At 36.3% G+C, this 23,390-nt stretch overlaps 1 protein-coding gene across 2 annotated transcripts in view; it reads right to left on the bottom strand.

The window, feature by feature from the left end:
* Positions 1-716: 716 nt before the first annotated feature.
* Positions 717-23,390, bottom strand: part of cplx1 (complexin 1) — a 47,633-nt gene continuing 24,959 nt past the window's right edge. For both annotated transcript variants that reach the window (XM_084431085.1, XM_084431086.1), the window contains exons 3-4: positions 10,070-10,245; positions 717-4,150 (exon numbers count right to left, since the gene is read on the bottom strand). In XM_084431085.1, the coding sequence (XP_084287211.1) occupies positions 3,953-4,150; positions 10,070-10,245 (374 nt within the window). In that variant the 3' untranslated portion in view covers positions 717-3,952. The remainder of the gene's footprint in view (positions 4,151-10,069; positions 10,246-23,390) is intronic.

Genomic DNA, 23,390 nt, shown 5'->3' with positions numbered 1-23,390 from the left:
GTCAATGTTGACATAAATTAATTCATATTATCTGATTAATTCAAAGGTGCAAGTATATTTTTGCACAATCCAGAAGTCATAATAAAATCATAGTAAATCACTGTCATTTTTTTTTGCATTACAACTCTGATATTCCAGAATACTAATGTATGCGTCATGACCATTATGGTTTGGGCAAACAACTTTTGTTTAAAGAGGAATATTACTTTAAATCATTTGGCACCCCTAATGGTTTTTTTTTTATTTAATTTTTTTACGTTTATTGAATTGTATTTATGTTTTTGAAAATGTGTAGAGCAGCATCAAAAGAATGTAAAACGAGAAATTAATGCAGAAATTATACATTTTTGGATCGACATATACAGTTTTCTACATAAAACAGGGTCACACTGCAAAAAATTTTTTCCAATTGTTTTCCAGTAAAACTTCTAAAAACCCTTGAATCACTGCATAAGATATGACTCGTTTTCAAAGAATGCATCTTGAAAACAAATGTATTTTGTCTTACTGCACTGGTTTAGCACAGTAAAGTCAAAATGCAGCTGCATTAAAGATACATACTCTGAAAGCAAGTCTTACGGTTTTGTACAACTGTTGCTTTTGAACTAAATCTTGTTTCAAAGGTTAGAATGTCTGTTTCTGTTTTCCTTCAACCTCAAATAACAGGAGATTTTGCTGCCCAGCCGAAAGCAGGAACACACAACCATAAAACAATTATATGAAATCACTTTATTATCCGTGTGTGGTGATTCCATTTGGCAGGAATGTTACAGTCTAAAATCTGTCTATAACGGGCATGCAGTGAGGCCTACAGGTGGAGCGCTCGAAAAACACAGAGGACACACAGAAATATCATTTACAACCTCACCTACAGTGCACATCATATGCATGCATACAATTCATCAACAAAGAGAGAGGGAGGTGAAATGCACCAAATAAGAAACAGAATTTTTCCAAAATACAACCACCTAGAGACAGTAACAGATTACAGACTGAAAATCACACCAAGATAACCAAGATTACCACATAGGACAATGCAGTAGAACAGTAGACACGTACATTCATATAACAACAATGGGATATTTCATAACGTTTCTGTGTTAGGCAGTATCTTCATTAGCATCTGAGAGACACGGAATGACTTTGAGTAAATGCATGTCAAATGTTGATTTACATTTAGAGAACATCATGATGAGTATGCAATTTTTTTACTTATACAGTACTGAAGTAAACATACAAAAGATGCTCAGGGAACGGGTGAATTTTTTGTTGTTGATTGTTTTTAAACTTTAAATTTAATTGTGTGATCATTTCTTTTGTTCTTTGTTTTAGGAATCTGTTTAAGACAATCACAAAGCCCAAAGAACTGACAAGGTAGTCGCATATTACACCACTTTAGAAAATAATGTAAAATAACAACATTCAAATTAAGAAGAAGAAAAAATAATAACAGCAGACAATCTCACAAAACAGGAACACTCTTTGGTTTAATAAAACAGGTGATGATATAGGATGAGTGATGGGTTTCGGGCAGTATTTATTTATCAGTGCAGCTGATGACAATTCACCACGTCACACCAATCACACTATAAGAGCGGCAGAATCGAGGGCAGTTTATATTCATCTAGAAAAATCGTGTTTGTGCTCCAAAAATGGCCTCTGTCGATTGTAAAGTACACTCTGGGTGGCAGAAATGTGAGATATTAAGTCATTTGCACGGAAGGTCGCATGTATTTCGCTTACTATGCTAATGCTATGCTAATGTTTTTAGCGGAATCTCGTCTTTCTGAAAGTGGTACAGCTGACATCGTCACTTCTTGTGAGTAAAGGCCTTAAACACAAGTGGCAGTAAATCTGACAACATTCAGGATGATTGACCACTAGCATTAGTCTGTTCAGCTGTTGAAGGACGCCATTCTAAACCGTAGCACATTCATATTATAAACTTTAATAGAAATTTTATTAACTCCTTGTTTCATGTGATACATGGCAGGAAAGCTATGACATCAATGTGCTTTAAAACGACACTATTTTACTCTCAAAGCTACGGCTTATCGTATGCTTTATAGAGACACTGAAAAAACGTTTCTCTCTTCATTCACAGGCCAGCATGGATTGGGTGGAATGTCTGGAATATTCGGAATGTTCAAAACAACGGAATGGCAGGCTGATTCCTAGTTGTATTTTTCTGAATCTTGAATGTTGTTAAAATTTAAACACACACATCTGCGACTAACGGGATTTCCTGAACGCGTTGTTATTTACAGTAATTGCAGACATAATCTAATGAGAATACAAGCACACGCTATCAAACCACGGCCAAGTAGCTTATCTTTTTTATTTTCTTAGTAAAAAAGAGAGTACAGAGAATACAATCTGACGTTGCGTCTTTCAAATCTGATTTTCTGAAATCTGAAATCAGTTCCGCTGTTTTCCCTCTTGTCAATGCAGTTACAACAACGAGAAATAACGTCATACATAAACTAGCAACAAGCAGGCATAAAACACAAGTCAGATCCGTTCGTAGCTCATAAAATAAGAGCCAGGCTACTCTAAAAAGTAGGAATCGCACAACGTCCTTCTCCAGTTTCCTTTTACTAAGCTCGCTTGACTGATACTAGGAAGACGACACGGCATTTGCACACAAACATTCTCTAGCAAATAAGCTGAATACATAGCCATGAAGATTGTCTGTTATTGCTGATCTGGGATCAGAGTCCCATAAACAACCAACGGACACAGGACATCTTCATTTAGAAACAAATATTGCACCATTGTCACTGTCTGTTTACGTAATGTGTGCTCACAACCATGTTGTGAGAGCTAACGTAAATAAATGTAGACACTAAAGAACTAGATTCTACTGTACAGCAGTGAAGATGAAGAGATTATAGACTTATTTATATGTATAGCCCTATTGATCCAATTGTAGTTGTATGTGATCGATCCACAAACTTAAGTACTGTAAAAGCACAAACAAGTCAATTCAAGAAACACATAGCGCTATGGTTTCTCTAGCTAACTTTTGTGATTCCTTTTTAATCAATCAAATCCAGTTTACAAGATTGTGATGTGAATGTGCGTGACAACGTAATGAGGGACGTATAGTTTGCTTTTCTCCAAACGATGATCTACAGAGTTGTGAGCAATATGCCATTTTACACCGGCGTACAGTGTCGGACAACAAAATCCAAAAGCACAGTTATTGCCTTAAATTTCAGTGTATTTCAGCTAAAAATGCTAAATGAAATTGGATATTGTGAACTGATAAAAAAAAAAAAAAAATGGTAGCATGCTTAAAAGAAACAGCAAACCAGCCAGACCATGTACGTTCCTCTTCCATATTACAGTTTTCAGTCATTTAAATCGGATACAATGTGACAGTTCATGATGGCAGGACCTGTATACTTGTTTGAAGTATGGATGTTAAATGAATCTGTATACAGTATATATATATATAGGTAAACCACATGGATTCATTAATAATAACTATAACAGAGCAACAATCAAAAATATGATATGATTGGAGAAATCCCTCCAAGATAAATTATGGCTTGTACTCATATTTATATATATATCTATATATATAGGTATATTGATATATATATCCTAAAGTCATATACAGTTCTTTTTTCATTTGCTATTTACAAACAAAATTAATGAAGCATGAGGAATATTCTTGCTCTAAGGTCTGGACTCAGGGGGCATTCAATTTGTCTTTAAGCAGAGCTTTTGCAATGTAACATTTCTAGTGCACAAATTGTATTTTTCCTCATTCTTTTAATAATAAAAAAAAAAGTCACTTGTATCGCAGCTAAAGACAGATGTTATGGCACACGATTTGAGTCCAGAGATCTTAGAACAAATGCGAGAGAGAGGGGAAGGGGAAAGAGGAGGTGGCTTTCATGACATTAATGATTCCCGTTTTATCACGACTTGTCGTGGAATGCTGTTACTTTTTATTGAACATATCTTGAAGCGGGCCCGGGAGGAACTTCATGACGGTGTCCACGATGCTTTCCTCCTCCTCTTCTTCATTCCCGCAGCCGGCGGGGATTGCTTTCTTGGGACGGGTCAGACTGCCCTCTGACGCCTGCTCCATGGCTGCCTGGGCTTCTGCCTCCTTCTCTTCCTTCTTCTTTATACCATACTGAAAAATACACAGCAGCATGTTACACCTTTCCACTAGAATGTGGAAACTTGTTTTTTTTTTAAACTAGTTTTTGGCAGTTTTTCTGCTGTATCATTTTTAAGAAACCCAAAATTTTAAAGAGGACATATTATGCTTTTTTAAATTTTTAAAATTGTATCTTTTTTTATACATTTTCAGCTTTCTTTAATGTGTAATGTTGCTGTTTGAGCTTGAAAATGGTCTGCAAAGTTACAAAGCACAAAGTCCTCTCCAAAGGGATTTATTCTCTATATCAGTGCACACTGTTTCAGAACTCCCTGAAACGCCTTGTAGTCTTGAGTTTTCTTCCGGGAATAAACACATCACAAAATTCCTCATTTAAATAATTCCCATCCAAGGCATACACACAAAAAGGGGGCCAGGCCTGTATATGTATACCTTGAATTCAATATAAGTTATACTTTGGATAAAAGAGTCTGCTGCAAAGCATAAATGAATCTATTTATGCATGTACTAGACAGGTCAGGAAAGGAAAGGAAAGGAAAGGAAAGGAAAGGAAAGGAAAGGAAAGGAAAGGAAAGGAAAGGAAAGGAAAGGAAAGGAAAGGAAAGGAAAGGAAAGGAAAGGAAAGGAAAGGAAAGGAAAGGAAAGGAAAGGTCACATTCAGGACTATTTCCTGTTGATTAGCACACAAATGTTTGAGCATTGGAGAATTCTGGCTACATTCAGTTCTAGATTGTCTCATGACATGAATGTTAGAAACATTTAAATTGGGATGGTGTATGTCCATAAAACCTTGGCAGACTGCCATTTGGCAAGTCAATGTAATTATTTGGGCTTGGCAGTTAGTTTAGTGATTCACAGAAGCTTCATTTAGATCAGAGACACTTTCTCATTTACAAATAAATGCCCTGATTTAAATGGTGTGCCGAATATTGGCATGGAAATCCACTTCATTAGAGAAGTACTTAGATGACAAATGGTCCATTTCGTCTTTGTTTCACCCCCAAAGGGTCTGAGGCTCGTTAATTCTTGCCCATTCAACTGTTTTACCCTTTTGGCTATACTATAAGACCACAAAGAGAGAATGAAGGAATCTTCCACTTTAATTGTGCTCTTGCTGTTATGTGCTCATGATAAGGTTGTTACAATTGTTTTTATGTTTTTTTTTTTTTTAAGAAGTCTCTTTTGCTCACCTAGGCTGCATTTATACAGAAAAAATACCACGCTGCAAAAATACAGTAAAAACAATAACATTGTGAAATATTATTGAAATTTACAACTATTTTCTCTTTTAAAATGTAATTTATTCCTGTGATCAAAGCTGAATTTTCATCATCATTACTCCAGTCTTCAGTGTCTGATTCACTTGATTTCTGAAAACAGTTTTTGCTGTTCAATATTTTTGTGGTAACGATCATACATGTTTTTTCAGGATTCTTTGATGAATAGAAAGTTTAAAATAACAGAATTTATTTAAAACAAAAGTCTTTTGTAACATTATAAAAGTCTTTACTGTCACTTTTAATCAATTTAATGTTTCCTTGCTGAATAAACAGCAAAAGTATTAATCAAATTGATAAAAATAAAAAAATCTCAATGACTCTTTAAATCTCAATAACCCTTAAAAAATCTTAATGACCCTTTAAATACTTTTGAAGATATACATGTATATACTGTGTGCTTGTTTTAACTCGTACGACCTGCAAATGATGGGTTCTATTTCCTGTATCGCTCCGGGAATCACAGTCACTTCCTGAGGAATGATGTACACTCACCTAAAGGATTATTAGGAACACCATACTAATACTGTGTTTGACCCCCTTTCGCCTTCAGAACTGCCTTAATTCTACGTGGCATTGATTCAACAAGGTGCTGAAAGCATTCTTTAGAAATGTTGGCCCATATTGATAGGATAGCATCTTGCAGTTGATGGAGATTTGTGGGATGCACATCCAGGGCACGAAGCTCCCGTTCCACCACATCCCAAAGATGCTCTATTGGGTTGAGATCTGGTGACTGTGGGGGCCATTTTAGTACAGTGAACTCATTGTCATGTTCAAGAAACCAATTTGAAATGATTCGAGCTTTGTGACATGGTGCATTATCCTGCTGGAAGTAGCCATCAGAGGATGGGTACATGGTGGTCATAAAGGGATGGACATGGTCAGAAACAATGCTCAGGTAGGCCGTGGCATTTAAACGATGCCCAACTGGCACTAAGGGGCCTAAAGTGTGCCAAGAAAACATCCCCCACACCATTACACCACCACCACCAGCCTGCACAGTGGTAACAAGGCATGATGGATCCATGTTCTCATTCTGTTTACGCCAAATTCTGACTCTACCATCTGAATGTCTCAACAGAAATCGAGACTCATCAGACCAGGCAACATTTTTCCAGTCTTCAACTGTCCAATTTTGGTGAGCTCGTGCAAATTGTAACCTCTTTTTCCTATTTGTAGTGGAGATGAGTGGTACCCGGTGGGGTCTTCTGCTGTTGTAGCCCATCCGCCTCAAGGTTGTGCGTGTTGTGGCTTCACAAATGCTTTGCTGCATACCTCGGTTGTAACGAGTGGTTATTTCAGTCAAAGTTGCTCTTCTATCAGCTTGAATCAGTCGGCCCATTCTCCTCTGACCTCTAGCATCAACAAGGCATTTTCGCCCACAGGACTGCCGCATACTGGATGTTTTTCCCTTTTCACATCATTCTTTGTAAACCCTAGAAATGGTTGTGCGTGAAAATCCCAGTAACTGAGCAGATTGTGAAATACTCAGACCGGCCCGTCTGGCACCAACAACCATGCCACGCTCAAAAATCACCTTTCTTTCCCATTCTGACATTCAGTTTGGAGTTCAGGAGATTGTCTTGACCAGGACCACACCCCTAAATGCATTGAAGCAACTGCCATGTGATTGGTTGATTTGATAATTGCATTAATGAGAAATTGAACAGGTGTTCCTAATAATCCTTTAGGTGAGTGTATATTAATGGGAAGGAAGGAGATTTATATGAAGGAATGATGTTTAGGGCAATATACCCCCCTTAGAACTCTTTGCTGCTCTGAGACACATATAATTGTGACATCTTGCCAATAAATGGTTTCTTCCTCTGACTACTGAGGGACCAGAACTAGCTCGTGCAATCAGCAGCTGACCTTATAAACAATGATTTTCTACTTTTCTTAAACTATCTATCATTAGGAATAAAATGGATTCCATCCCTTATGTAGACATGAAATCGTATTAATGCAGCTTAATCTGAGAAATATTTAAATGGGTTACTTGAAGGGAGTGCATGGCAAACCCTGAAGTTCACGACATAAGGACTTCCATCAGTATTGCAGTCACATTTTGAACAGAATATGAAGATTCTGCCTTAATCCTTGTGGTAAATTAGACCCATGGGGTGATGGCTTATAGCAGAAAAAAAGACAGGCTTTCTTTGGCATCCCATCCTCTCTTAACATGGCTTTGCATAAAAATATATCTGTTTTACTCCAACTCAGTTTGCTCACAAAAGGAAATCATTCTCTATTGTGCGCAACTGAGACTCAGGAGCCCAAAGTAAATTATCATGACAAATTCGTAAATGCCAAGTCTGTTAAGCAGAAAAATTATTTTTAGCTCTGACTTTAGTACATCTGATGAAGCAAATGTTCTTGATGTCATTTATACAAGTTTTCAGCCTGTAAATGCATATTGAAGAAGAACATTTTCAGGAATCTTCCAATTCAGCTGTTGTGGTTTGCAGAATGTATGATGAAGTAAACTGGTCTATATACTGTGGTATTTTTAAAGTAATTTTAAAAGACTGTTTAATATAATCTGCCTAAAGACTACATCTAACAATTCATAAATTAACTTTAATTAAAATATAATTAAAAAACATTCTGCAACAAACAGTAGCTCATATACATTTAAATGATCATAAATGAGAGCAAATTAATCACAGTTTTAATGGCAGTTCTACAGTATATGAATGTCGATGAACTAATACTCTGCAATGCATATAGCGTAATAATATTTGTAATAATGTAATGAAGCTGTGAAATATCACTGTCTTTTATTAAAACAACATTTTCATTTTAGTAATCCCTGGGTCTTCCCTTCCATGACACCTTTTTCTTTTCTTTTATTATTGCACAGTAAAGCAGCCATATGGCAGTATGAGCGCAGGGACTCAAGCACAGTCAATCTCCACAGCCTCCACAGTAATGGAATGCTTGCCAGAGCTAGACTGTTATTTTTCCAGTCCCTCTGGTTCACAGCATGCACCCTCAGAGCCCTCCATTCTCATACGCAACGCACCACTCAACTACATTCAGCCTCCCCAAGAGTGAAACAAACAAAGAACAATAAATACCATTTGCTTTATGTATTTATGTGGTCTGTATAATTCACCATTCACTGTGAATCACTACTTTGCAACATACAGTATACTGCCGTTCAAAGTTTGGGATCGGTAAGCTTGCATTTGCCAAGGCTGAATTTATTTGTAATATTATGAAATATTATTACAATTTAAAATAACTATTTTTTATTTGAATATATTTTAAAATGTATTTTATTCTCGTGATGCAATGCTGTATTTTCAGCATCCTTACGCCAGTCTTCAGTGTCACTTCAGCTGCTCAAGAAACATTTATTATTCTTATCAATGTTGAAAACTGTTGTGTATATTTTTTGATTATTTGATGAATAGAAAGTTCAAAAGAACAGCATTTATTTGAAATATAATCTTTTGTAACATTATAAATGTCTTTACTGTCACTTTTGGATGACTAAACAGAAGTATTAATTTCTTTAATTTTTGTTTCACAAAAAAAAAAAAAAAAAAATCTAACTTTTGAACGGTAGTGTTTAATGTTACAAAAACTTTTTATTACAGATAAATGCTGTTCTTTTGAACTTTCTATTCATCAAAGAATCCTGAAAAAAAAATGTGTACACAACTGTTTTCAACATTGGTAATAATAATAAATGTTTCTTGAGCAGCAAATCAGCATATTAGAATGATTTCTGAAGGATAATTTCTGAAGGATCAAGACTGGATTAATGATGCTGAAAATTCAGCTTTTCAGAATTATATTTTGAAATATATTCAAACAGAAAACAGTTATTTTAAATTTTAATAATATTTGACAATATTACTGATTATTTTATTTTTTTTGCAATATTTTATTGTTTACTATTTTTTTATTAAATAAATACAGCCTTGGTGAGCAGAAAATACTTATTTTAAATACATTATACATCTTACCGATCCCAAACTTTTGAACGGCAGTGTATTATTATATTATTTTCTTAATACAAAGATCAGTGATTCTCAAACAAAAACAAACATGATCATAACACTTTTTTTTTTTTTTTTTACTGGGGAAAGATGGGTTCTATTTAGAACCCTATGGTTCTTCCATAAAGAGGAATGTCTTATATGATTACATAATGCTTCCAGGTTTAACGGGTTATTTCATGTTTTTCTAGTAATAAAACAAACTGTGAATTAAAACAAATTAATTAAAACGATAAACCCCTAAAAGGTTGTATACTGTATATGAACTTTTTAGTAAAATAAAATGTACATATGTAAATATTTTTATCATTTTACCACAGCTTGAGAATCACTGGTCTTGGCCAGTGTTATTTTTTATAGTTTGATTTTTTTATATATATTTTCTGTTTTCACTTTAATTAAACTTTTTGTCATTTTTTTATTAGTTTTATTTTAATAGGTCTATATAGCATGTATTAATGAATGAATTAAAATGATAAATCTTGCCTTGGCAAGTAGCTGAAATAAAATAAGTTCAAGTTTTCTCATTTCTCATGGTTTTAGTTTGAGGTTTAGATAATAACCCTGGCCTAGACTACCGTGAGTGATCATACGAACATCTTGACACCTCATAACAGTCAATTATCTCATGATAGATTTACCTTGTCCCTGATGCCCTGTCGAAGCGATTCCCTTTCCGCTTCCATTTTTGCGTACTTCGCCTTCCTCTCCTCCTCCTGTTGCCTGAGGGCTTCCTGTCTTTCTTCCTCCTTTCGCTCAGCATCAGGATCCTTCTCCTCTTCGCCCCCCAGCATTTTCCCCATGTCTTTGGTCGCTCCTTTGAGAGAAAGAAGGAGAGAATCAGGAACAGAAAATCATTCAACAGTCCACGATCTATACATACTGGATCACAAAAAAGGGACTTCCAATTTCCAAAGACATTTGGAGGATAACCTCTCACAAGGTGAATTGAAAAGCTGATAAATTAGTTCTCACAGTCATCCAGATTCTTTTATAAATACTCTCAATGGCGACTGCTCTCTTTGTCGGCAGGAGATGCAAGTAGGACAATCGCCAAGAAAAGCACAATGGGTCAGATTGTTATAACAAAAGGGCTCCATTAGGGCCATGAGAATACAGGATTTTGACAAAGCAGATAATAAGTTCTGATTGCGTCCGCAGCTCACATTTATCTGTCATCAAGTCGCTTGTTAGCGCTTCGCAGTGAGATCGTGTATCTCTCCACTGTTGGTCAAACCCAAACACGATGTTAGGCTGTGTCTGTTAATGAGGGAGTAATTAGCATTTAGCAAAAGACAAGTGCTTAAAATCACACATGGCAAAGTCAGAATAACCCTTTGTGAGCATGCAGCTAATGTCATGCCCTTTAGGATTGGGGAACGTTACTTTTAAACGTAGAATTGCATTGAACATTATAAAAAGCGATACATTTTTCTTATGAACTCTTTTGTTTCTAATGATATATTTTTTAAAGTCTTTAGCTGAGCTCAAATAATAGCACATATCTAGCCGCATTCAAAACCAGAATTTCTGCCACCTTTGTGTCTGAGTTAGGCTGACATAGCAGAACAGAAGTTATCCAAGTTCATGCAATATGTATTCATGTCACGTCGGTTTATGCTGGGAGACAGAGCTCCATGTAAATGCATGAAGGGTTCTGTTTTCAGTCCAGGAGTTTTGTTCTCCCTGGATCAGCAGTTGAGGGCGGCACACTGCCATTGCCCACCAGTCCATGAGGTCTGCGTTCAACCTGCATGACACATGGTCCCGCATTTACTGCTCTCTAGAAATTGATTTTAATGAGGACTGGGTCTCTCTGACAGCAGAGACGTGTGAAGACTTCAGCTTAGATCTGACGATTCACTTCTCTTTCAGCCTGGGCTGCTCGTACACATCACATCTACATGAAGGTTGAGAGGACCAGGCTTGTGTTTACTCTGGAGAGGGTTGGGGAGCGTATAGCCATCTGCTTTTTATCAGGCATTCATGAGAGACCCAGTTTTACAGTTAGTGCCTGAAAGAGTTTATAGCCTACATGTAGAAAAAAAAGCTGCTAATCACTAGATCGGAGTTAGCATAATAGCAAATTGAGCTTGTATATTCCTGGTCTTATTGTGTATAATTCATGCTATGTAATTTCGTGGAAAACTTTTTTTATTTTTATTATTTTTTTTTATTAGTGTTAGGGAAAGTTACTTTTAAAGGTATTGAAAAAGTGTACTAGTTGCGTTACTTAGTTACTTTTAATGAAAAGTAATGCAATACTTTACTTTTGCGTTACTTTTTCTCACCTGGCTAGGCTTGCTTGTTTGATTTTTAATAACTAAACAAAAGTTATATATATATATATATATTTTTTTTTTTTGCAATGCAATATAAAGGCTGTTTCACACCAAAAGTGAAATGAATAAGCCTTCTGCTGGATTGCAGACGAATAGGAGAAGAAAGTTCCACAATCTTATTTTAGCAATAAAAACAAACAAAAAATTAAATGAGGTTTATTTTTTGCTTACTCTTTTGCTTATTAGCATGTTTTAAGGTCAAAAGCGAAGACATTGGTTAAAGTGAGATTAAGTACATAAAGTATATTTGTGTAATTTAACATATTTAATTATTGTAGGTTTGTGTAATATTCTGAGTTTGCAATTTTTGAGGAATACTGAATGTGTTTTTGTGAAAGTGAGATGAGTAAATGCATGTTCACATTTAGTCTAGAACTACAATACCCATCATGTTCACACACAACGCCTCTGCACTTACGATTCTCTCAACATGTGGACAGGAGACCTGATACAAAACAAAGTAGCTTGCGTTTCTTATTTGAAAAAGTAATTCAGATATTCTGTTGTAAATGTAAAAGTAAACCATTACTTACTTGTTACTTGGAAAATTTAATCTGATTTATTTGCGTAATTTGCGTTATTTGTGATGTGTTACTACCCCCTTCACTGGTTGTTATCTAGACCACACAGGCTAGCAAAAGCTAACCATTATCATAGGTCTTTAGCTCAAAAAATACTTGACAATCAACTGCAAACTCAAATTCAGTCTGACTCTGTTAAAGAACCCCCATCAATTTCAATCCATTTTTGATGAATGGATTGCTCTACTTTTATTTTTTCTTGGAAATAGTTGCATGATGTGGGGTCAAAACATAAATTTATATCACAAACCAATTGACGTTTCAGTGTAAGTGACTCACTTCTGTCTTGCTGTAATTCCAACAAAATGAAACAATTATCCCCACTCACATTACACTGGACCCAGCCATTCAGCGTCAGCACAATCAATAGCTTAGTAAGCACTGCAGGCTTAATACTGTTCTTAAATTGACTTCTGGAAAGAAAATGGGAAAATGAAAGGAACCATTGGTCTTCATCTTTAAAATTTTAGAACGATTGATTTGGGGTTTTAATTTTAGAGTAGGATTAACCTATGAAAACTGACTCAGAGGCAACTGAACTGAAACTACCCACTAGGGCATCCATGGGAAGGATTAGCTGACATAACCGAAAACTTGCTGAAACCGAGAGATTTTGTAGAGAGCTGTCATCCTGAATTACCAGTCGAGTGCAGAGTATATATCCCTGTAGTGAACAGCTTTAGCAAACTCAAGGTTTGAAATGAGTATAGCTGGTCTCTGAGAATATCTTTGGCTGCAGTAGGTGAATGTCTTGAAGGTACAAACAGTGCTTCTCTCACTGCAAAGTATATTTTTAAATTGCTCAACACAGGCTGTGTTTGTATAATTTCAATGTAGGAGAGAATAAAGTAATGCCTGATATTTGAGGTTTGAATTTTGCATGGCACTCTCTTAAGAAGACCTAGCATTCTATACATTTTATTAATTCTGTGGTAATTTGTTAAATATTTGTATTTTACTTAGGGAATTTTGCATTTAAGTCAACATGAGATTTTACGCCAGTCTACTTCTGAAATGTGACATATTTCTGAGTGCATGAGGATATTCAACAAGTAAAACCTCTAGGGTAAAGGCCCATTCACACCAAGGACGATTACTATAGCTATATAACGTTTTAATAATCGTTCTAATTCTGTGAGAATAGGGAAGTCCACACTATAATAACAACGACACAGAAGAACTAAATCGTTGGATTTTCTTTCAGAACAATTTTTTTTCCAGCTGATGAACGATAAAAACATTGACAGCCTAACAGAATACAACGAACTTTAAAGAGCTTGAGTAATCAGAGCAGCAGATGAAAAAACTGCAGCATGTACTTATAATAAACAGACGCTAATATAATTATGGTTATAGTTATAACTTATTGTTTGAAGACAATGTTCTCCCCCTGTGAGGATAGACCATAAAGCATTTTGAATTTGAATGTGCCTTAAGACTTGATTATAGCCTTTGGGAATTTATTTTAGACTATACTGAATCTAAAGAAAAAAGAAAAAAGAAAAAAAACATAATTAACTTAAAATGGATAATAACCTTGGTTGGACCATGTGCCCTAACCAAAGACATTTGATGAAAAAACTTGTTTCAACTCAACTCAACTTCCAGTCCAATTAATATTAACCCTTTTTTCCCTCAAAGTTTTTGAAGATCACAGGCGAGAGCCGTCACTCTTTTCTCCCGTTTGAACTCTAGTGTTTTTCATTGTCTGTTTTTAATTAGAGCTGTTTTCAGCGGCTTGGCACTGGCTCTTGTCTCAGCTCCTCTGCTTCACGCGCTGTTAATCTGCGCTCCAGAGGCTAATTAGCTCATCTGATCGTGACAAAGTCTCCGCGTGACACACAAACTCTTTACGAGGTCTCTGTGCAGCGTAGCGTTCTCTACTGCTCAGCCACTTGTGCAGACCAGACCAGAGTCCCTAAAGTAGATCTCTTCACAACAAGCAGCTAACCACGCTAAAGCTAACGCTGTTCAAGGGTTTCCTCATCATGTGTCATGGTACGCCTGTCGGCCGGGAAGCCCTGTGCGATTTGAAAGACCGCAAAGTGATGCTTGAATTTTGAAAATGGTACAGTCACATGGGCTGGAAATGGACTGTGTTATATAAAAAGAGTGTGTATGCTTAAGTATGTGTCTGTTGTAGCGGAAAAAGTGATGGATATGGCGTACTTGACAGGTGGCGTATCCTCATTCCTTTGTGTGGCTGTCAGTGTGTGTCTGTGTCCTTACTGTGAGAGGAAGTGTGGGTAGATGAGAACAAAATGTGCCACTCTTTAGCCGAGTGCCTGTGTAGAAAAGGAAAACATGCCCGTAGGGCCGTGCGGTATATAGCGTGTGATCGTTGAAATGTGCCAGCTGGTGGAGATTTTGCTAAACCATTCAAACCACAGTAGATGTTTTAGTGGACAGGAGTTGACATGGTTAGCTTCAGCACTTAGATTCCTATTAGTTGCCATAGCTGCACCAAAAAGCATATTTGTTCTTCGATTGCCGGTATCTGTTTATTTTGTTTTATATGCAAATGAATTACATTAAAATATATTTAAAGTCCCTCAGTAGTCAATCATTTTATCCCTTAAAACTCATCTTTGATGACCAAAATTATATATTTAAGCATTTTTTTAAGCATTAAGCATTACTATTCCTTGAATAGTATTTAGTACACGTGGTTCTATGAATATACAAATGAGCCCCGCCTCTACTCACTCACACCAGCTCAGACATCCACTCGTTGACGATCACACGTTGACCTGATTGGTCACAAGGTAATTTGTGACGTCAGAAACACACTTTAAAAGCTTGATTATTATCACAGCGGGACTTCCAAATGATGTGGATGTCTTGTCAGATTTAGCTCACTTCAGGGAACAGTTTGGTCTTTAGAGTATTGCTAAGTGTTACATAAAGTGTCAAAATGTGGGGTTATTTCTTATGCATAATCTAATCTATTAGTTTGCGTTCTTAGAGAAAATGTAAAAGTTGATAATAATAGAGTACATTTTATGTGTAAGGCATTTCATTCACTGAATATACTTCCTCAAAAGTAACAATATATTGCATAAATGATGCTTCTCAGCTATTCTTTTCAAGGTTCTTTTTCCTCTCTGTGAATGTGTGTGTGCTTGTGCATGTGTGTGTGTGTGTCTGTGCCTGGGTGTGTGAAGGTCATCTACACACTGAAGGACTGTGAGAGGGGTGATCAAGTCCCCCGTGGAGCCCGGGCACATGGAGAGAGCGCAAACTCAAGGACTCTGTGTTCCCTTCTTGCTCCATCTGTCTTAATCTCGCACCTGCTAAACAGCGAGAGCCCAGTGGCACACCTTCCTCTCTGCGAGGACATTAATGTCCACCAACAGACCAGATACCACACAGGACACCCACAAACACGTCTCTTCCACAGTGCCAGGCGGCAGAGAGGCCATGACCTCTGCACTACTCTCCATATGGTAGCGGTAATCACGTGTCTCGTGTGACGTACTTAATCCATCCCAATTAAGTGATGATTTATGGTGAAGGTGCCTCATCTTGAAAAAAATCCAATTATATTTGAGTCTTTGTAAACAGATTTTTTAAGACTTGGCATTTTGTCCTTGATTATCTCCATAACTCCAAAATAATGATGAGTCTTAATATTATAATAACTTCAAAACAGTGCCTGTGATTTTCCATTTTCTTTTTACAAAGTTTATTTTTAAAAGTTGAATGAAAAAAACACTCTTTATATCAATGCCAAGCACTAACTTTTTATTTTATTCGAAATTTTCTGCTTATTTCTAATTATTTAGCAATTTCATAGACAGCAGGGAAGGGATTTGGGGGTTTGTTGACTATGTAGGATAGCAGTTGTGTGTTTTATATGATAATATCAATAACAACTCCTTTAATTTGAATATATGATCATGCAAATGTCATCATCTTTGATTATAAAACTTCATGTGCTCCTGAATTCTATCAGATTTTGTTAGACAGCTTTTACTTTTTTGCTTACCACACATACACATACACACACACACACACACACACACACACACACACACACACACACACACACACACACACACACACACACACACACACACACACACACACACACAAAGAGAAGAGCGTTATGATATATGTGTCTTTCAGGAGAGGTCACGGTAACTAAGAACTGTGCAAAAGCCTGGAGCCAAAATGGAAGGATTTGGCCAGTATTCCATGCTCTAATGAGAGGAGGATTTTTTTTTTTTCTTAGGGACTGGGTTACAGGAAGTGAGGTGTATCTCCTAAATCTCCCAAGAATAGATAGGAGAAGGTGGCAGGAGTGCTATCACGAAAGCCTTTTATCACCCATTCTCTGCCATTATCTTCCCTTCCCAACGTGCGAAGAGCCAAGAAATTGGACCGATTTTGCAGGGCTGGATAGATCCATCACCGTCTGGGACATTTTACTGGCCACCATCTATCTGGACTAGTGTTTAGTTGAGTGTTTAGGAAATAATTTGACTCATAACAAAAGAAAAATCTATTATTTCTACCTTGATTATATGTCAATAGAGTGGTGCAGGTATGTCGTCAAAACCCAGAAGTCTATTCGCCGCTGGTTCCTTTGAGATTTTTTCCGATGGGTTTTTTTTTTCAATTTTTGAGTAAAATAAAGCCTGTGGTAAACATAACTTGACGATACTTTGTCATTTTGTTCTACAACTGCACACACTCACACCCCAAACTGTCTTATAGGGCCCTATTTTAACGATCTGAAACGCAAGTAACAAGCGCGAAACGCAAGTAACTTTGTGGGCGGGTCTTGGGCGCTGTTGCTATTATACCGGCGGGATAAATGACTCTTGCGCCCGACGCAAATCTAAAATGGGTTGGTCTGAAGTAGCTTCATTACTCATAGGTGTGGTTTGGGCGTAACGTGAAATAAACCAGTCAGAGCGACATCTCACATTCCCTTTAAGAGCAGGCGCGCTTGTTCCATGGCGGATTGCTATTATAACGGCAGATTTGCAGGCGCACGCCAGGAGCGGTTCACAGCCGAGGAGACCGACGTTCTCGTCAGGGCCGTAAAAAACACAGAGAAGTGACATTGTATGGGGATGGGAGAAACCCACCCAAATAAGCTTAGGTTAAACAGGAGTATAATAATTTGGGTAAATGTGTAAGCTAGATTTATACCTATTTTTTCACATCTTCATGGACACCACAATGATTTCCCTCGTGTGTTAATATTTTTCCTTGTAATAATGTATGGTTTTCTAAAAATGAAAACTACTGCTTCTGTGTAGATGAGATAAGCAAAGTGTATGCGCGTTGTGCACACGTTACATTATGGCCAAGCATGCACCCTTAAAATAGCATATGAATAACATGCGCAATGTGACTTCAGACTAGGTTTTTCCTGGTTGATGGCGGAATTGTTTTCTAAACCTGCAAAATAGCACCAGGGAACGTTTGCGCCGGAACATGCCTCTTTGCGCTGAACCGCCCCCCGGGAGCGCAAGTTCATTTCCTAATTTACCGACGTGCGTCTGTGGAGAGAAAAGTCCGCTGTGCGCGGGTGCAAAATAGGAATGATACATACGTCAGTGTACAAAGTCAATTGCGCTGGGTGCAAGATAGGGCTCATATAGTTACTTATTAGAAACATACGTTTTAAAAAACGAACACGACTGCTTCAAATTGAATGTTTTCACTATGGGTGTATGTAATTTATGTTGTAGAACAAAACGTCAAAGTATAGTCAAGTTATGTTCACCACAGGCTTTATTTTACACATAAATCACCCAATATAAATCCCTACAGGAAAATCTCGAAGGAACAAGCTGCGAATTCAACTTTCGGGTTCTGGCATCATCCCTGTACCACTCTATTGATCCTATTTAATAGCTGCAGTGTCTATCTTCCTGTCTGACTGTCAATTGAATTTGCCTGGAGAATTACTGGCTTTCTTGCATTGTAAACCATATTTGTAGCGTCTGTTCTCTCGTGTAGATCCTCCACCTCTCTAGTCGTGCGTGCCGGAATACTGCAGTCCTGGGCAGCTCAGCATGCTGATCTTGGGCTGCCAGAAATCATACAACTGCAGACGCCTCTCTCACACTCTAGGGCTTTCATCTTGCTGGGCACAGAGTTATAGCATCTCATCCCTCAATACTGAGAAACAGACGGAAACCACTGCACAGCATCTTAACCTGGGGTGAAAGGATTATTCCAATGAAATTCAAAGTGCCCACTGATTACCCTTCACCACAGATGCTTGTGTCATGCGTAAAGGCACTGCAAAGGGAAATGAAAGGAAGTGGAGAGAGAGGATTGCTTTTGGGGACTGGCATCCATGGGATATTTAATCTTCAGCTGAAGGATTCAGGGACACTACTTTGTCTCAGTAATGGAAGTCTCATCAGAGGAGCTTATGTTCTTGTAACTTTGAAGATTCTTTGGAGGGTCTATGATGAGCTTGTAATACAAATCTAGTGTGGTAACCTTGCATGCCAATTACCAAGAAGCTCAATGACACTTCCTAGTGTACTCTGTTCTGGTGTCTAAAGGCATAGGGGGATGTGTCAAAGCTGATTAAATTTAGATTCGAAGGGTTAAAAATAGTCTGCTCAGATAAATGATGGAAGCGCTGAAAGTGTGCAGAACAAGATTAAAAATTTACATTCTTGAATTACATTCTAGGGTCTCAGGGTCTTGAAATTCAATATAAAAGACTTGCTTCTCTCCCGAGGAGGTTGTAAGAATAGATCCTACACATTGATGTTTAGGAACTAGAGTAATTCATCATCTAAATGCATCTCAACCAACTTTGCAAATGCCAAAGAAAAACCCACATTTTTCCAAAAAAAGAAAAAGAGAGAGAGAGAGAGAGAGAGAGAGAGAGATACATTTATGAGATGACACCCACATTCTTATTTATGTTGCCTTGGATACGCCAAATGCATGTGGAGCTGGTTAATTATGCCGTTTTCTTTCATGTTTCTGTCATTTGTGACCTTGAGCATTTTCATAAGATTAAATTTTTTCATGAGATTTTTACTGTGCTCTTGTATTAAAACGTACAACGCCGTCAAATCTATCTATCTATCTATCTATCTATCTATCTATCTATCTATCTATCTATCTATCTATCTATCTATCTATCTATCTATCTATATAATTGGAATTTTAGGAAGAGGGCGCACATTATTTTTGTGATTTTCCTTGTTCGATAATGATTAAATGCAAAAATGGAATATAAATGTAACACTTGTCTGTATTAATCATAACTATAGCTAACTGTAGCTATAAATACCACTGAACAGATGATATGTCACATAAATGAGAGTTAGCACTAATTGTTGAGTGCCTTTTATGTGAAATTAAAATGAGAATATGATTAAAAGTGCTTTGATAATTGTGCAGTTAGCAACAGGTTTCACAGAATCTTCTGAAAGCATTCTGATGTTTCTCCACATCTGTGAACAAAACAGGAATTTGAAAAATAAAATAAGCCAGCCTACTCAGTGTAATTAAGGTATCTAACTCACCTATTTACGCTATAATTTAAAGAAACCCATGCGAATGAACTATAATGAGATAAGGCTCATTACATTTGCATATCAGGTGCAGCTACACATACCCCTAATTGTGGATTCGGCAGCCAATTAAAAACTCTTCTCTGGCAGGGTCACAGAGATGACGCTGCTTATTAACACCTACTCTAACACATTTACACATTAGCATTCAGCTAACCAGGAACTGATTCAGACTCGCTTACAAATTACATGCTGCATGTTTGCATTGTGTGGTCTCTTAATTGTCCTTGTCTTATGCAATTATGACTTTTCTTTAGTCCAGCTATTGGTATATAAGACTTTTAAGTGTTTAAGTTGGTTTTTCAACTTTCTTTTCAGACTTCTTATTTCCGCTGCTGGTAAAGTGTTAATAGAGTTTCTTTTCAAAGAGTGAAAAGACAGGTTTGGAAATATCAAAACAGCTATTCGTTAGTGTTGTGCTGTGGTGTGAGTGTTCATGTGTGGTGTGCTGACACCTAACACACTGTGAGAATTGATTCAGATGTGCAAATTAACACATACCTGTGCATTGCACTGTCTGCGTGCGCTTGTCCTGACATACGTACACCTTTTGTAATTGCACATATATGCTGTAAAATACAACTGCTGATATTAGATTTTAATTGGAATATTTTAAGTGCAAAAGAGGCGGCCAACAGGGTGGTGCTAAAAGCCCAGCGACAGGTTTATGTCATCTAATAACATTCACTGTGTTCAACTTTGCTCAAATATAATTCAAATATAATATTTAAACATTAAAAACAAAACTGCATATACATCATAGTGCCATCAAAAAGATAGTTTTATTGCTGTGATATCCCTATAGTGAAAAAATAAATATACTAAAATGTATTTGAAATACATTTATTTTATGCTAAGTATACTACAAATACATGTACATGTACTTAATATAAATACCCTGCAATTTTACTTTTGGTATACTAAATTGATTTACTTAAAGTCTGCTAAATTGGAACAACTATTTTGTTCTTAATCCACTTTAGTTATCCGGAAATAGTGCTGAGGTCCAACTAAAGATATACTTAAGTGTATTTGATTGTGCTAAAGTGGAACTATTGCTAGTATACTTTAGGTACACTTTAAATATCTTGCATTTAAAGACTGAAATTATACAGAGATCATACTATCCTTATACTAATAGTGATATTGAAACACATTTGGCTTAATATTAAGAAACGTGCAATAAAGAAGTGGTCCAAATAAAGTTTAATTATAATATGTATATCAGTAAGTCTCAAGCGATATGTGTGTAAATATGTTAATAGATTTGTAGTACACCTATGAAATAAATGTATTTTAAATACATTTTGGTATAGGTTTTTTTCACTAGGGATGCCCTTTTATAAATTTACTCTCATTTATGTTTTAGGTATCAAGTTTGTCTCACACTCTAGGGTCCCTAGGGTTCTTGACTCAATTTTAAAGAACCCCTTTAGATTCTATACATGGATAAATGTAAGTTACACTTTATTTCGATGATCCACTTTAGACTAACTATAAGTAACTTTGAAACTACAAGTCAACTAACTCTCATTAGAGTATTAGTAGACTATCTGCTTGATATCTACTTATATTTTATTGTGATGGTTCCCCAACAGACATTATACAGCCTATAAGTAAACTTGCAACTATATGTCAACTTATTCTACTTACCAGAACCCTAACACCTAACACCAAACTGTCTACCAACAGTCTACAAATACTATAATGAGAGTTAGTTGACATGTACTGTACAGTAGTTGCAAAGTCACTTAAAGTTTGTAGAATGTCTAAAGTGGATTATTGAAATGAAGTGTTACCGAAATGTCTTAAATGATTGCATAATACTTTAATGGGTTATTAATTTTTTTTTTTCTAGTGATAAAGTATGCTTACAAGCTGTTTATTTATAATAATAATAATAATAATAATAATAATAATTGATCAGAATAAAAAAAAAATAACTAATCACAATTAATTAAAACTAAATGATGGGATCCTGTGAAAAAGTTCTATATATGAAGCATTTAACAGAACCAGAACCAGAGTTTGCATTATAAAGCACACTGATGTGTGTTCAGCAGATTTACAGTAGGTTTGTGTGCTGTAGCAGCAGTAGTGCCAGTTCTTTTCTCTGCATCCGATTGGCATCTACTAAAATCATATTTTCCTCATGACTGGAGGCCGTGCTGCTTTTTTCTCTGCTGAGTTCTGTCCTTTATCATTTCTGTTTTTTTTTTAGCTCTTATTTCTACCCTGGATCATATTAGTATGTATTATTAACCTATGGTTTCTAATGATAAAAATGTGTACTGGGGAAATTGCTTTTTTATCATAGAGGGAGTTTAACTTTTGTGTTTTGAGGAAAAAGAAAGGCTGGTGTACAGAAGCACCACATATCACTGTGCATTTATACTGGCTTTTTAATGCACATACTGTAGGCCGCATAAATGTATTCAAACAGAAATCACACTAAATCAATTTTGTTTTAGACAATTCTAGCTCTGGCCACTGGCACATGTTTTTTTGTTTGTTTTTTTTTACACATTTTTTATTTAATTTTGCAGCAGAATTTTTGGTAACACTTTACATAAACCCTTTTTGTATAATGCATTATAAAAGTATTTTGCATGCATCAATTATGCCTCATAATGCACCTTATAATGCATTGTGTGGTCTCATGAATATTTGTAACCACAGTTATAATACACCATTAGAAAGTATAATGCGTTAAAAAACAACCAATTTCAGATGTAACAAGGAATCTGTAAATATTTTAATGCATTTAAACTTTGGTTACAATTGCTCGTGAAAATATATAATGCATTATAACGTACATTATGAATACCTTTATAAAGCATTATACAGTAAATGGCCTTTTTTCTTAAATTATCTGCCATGTTAAACCAACACTGCTTGTCACGTGCCAGTATTGGGCTAGAGTGACTGATAGCTCATTACTGGGCCTGGTAAATGTCAAAATAGCTTGAATAAGGTCAGCCTTAAGGTCCACTGTCTGACACAAATAAAGGTCACAGAGAAAGGTCAGACTCAATGATCTGCCATTAGGACAGAATCACTGGAGCCCTAAAGAAACCATCACCATGGTGCTGATATTAAAGCAAGAATAGCTATCGGCTTCTGTTCTCTGGTATGTGATTCCAGGCATAACACGTACACATACAAACACTGACATAAGCACCATATCACATCACTCATACTCACACATATTTTCTATGTAAATGCCACGACTTCCTTCCCATATCGTATTAAAGAAAAATCACAAATGAGATTGATTTAATGGGATTAAATGGGATTGAGGCAGCAATGTAAAATGAAATGTGAAGCAATGTTTTTGTTTTGTTTTCCTCCAGCCTCTCTGATACTAAAAAATCTCATATATGTGGGAGGGGATGCATTATAAGTAAATAAAATCAGCATGGCTCATGAATATTAATTAGCCGACATAATGTTTACCAAGTAGTCCTGATGTGCTAA

This window comes from Rutilus rutilus (genome assembly GCF_951802725.1).
Source record: "Rutilus rutilus genome assembly, chromosome: 14".
NCBI classification, from domain to species: Eukaryota; Metazoa; Chordata; class Actinopteri; order Cypriniformes; family Leuciscidae; genus Rutilus; species Rutilus rutilus.
This window is presented reverse-complemented; position numbering and strand designations above follow the sequence as displayed.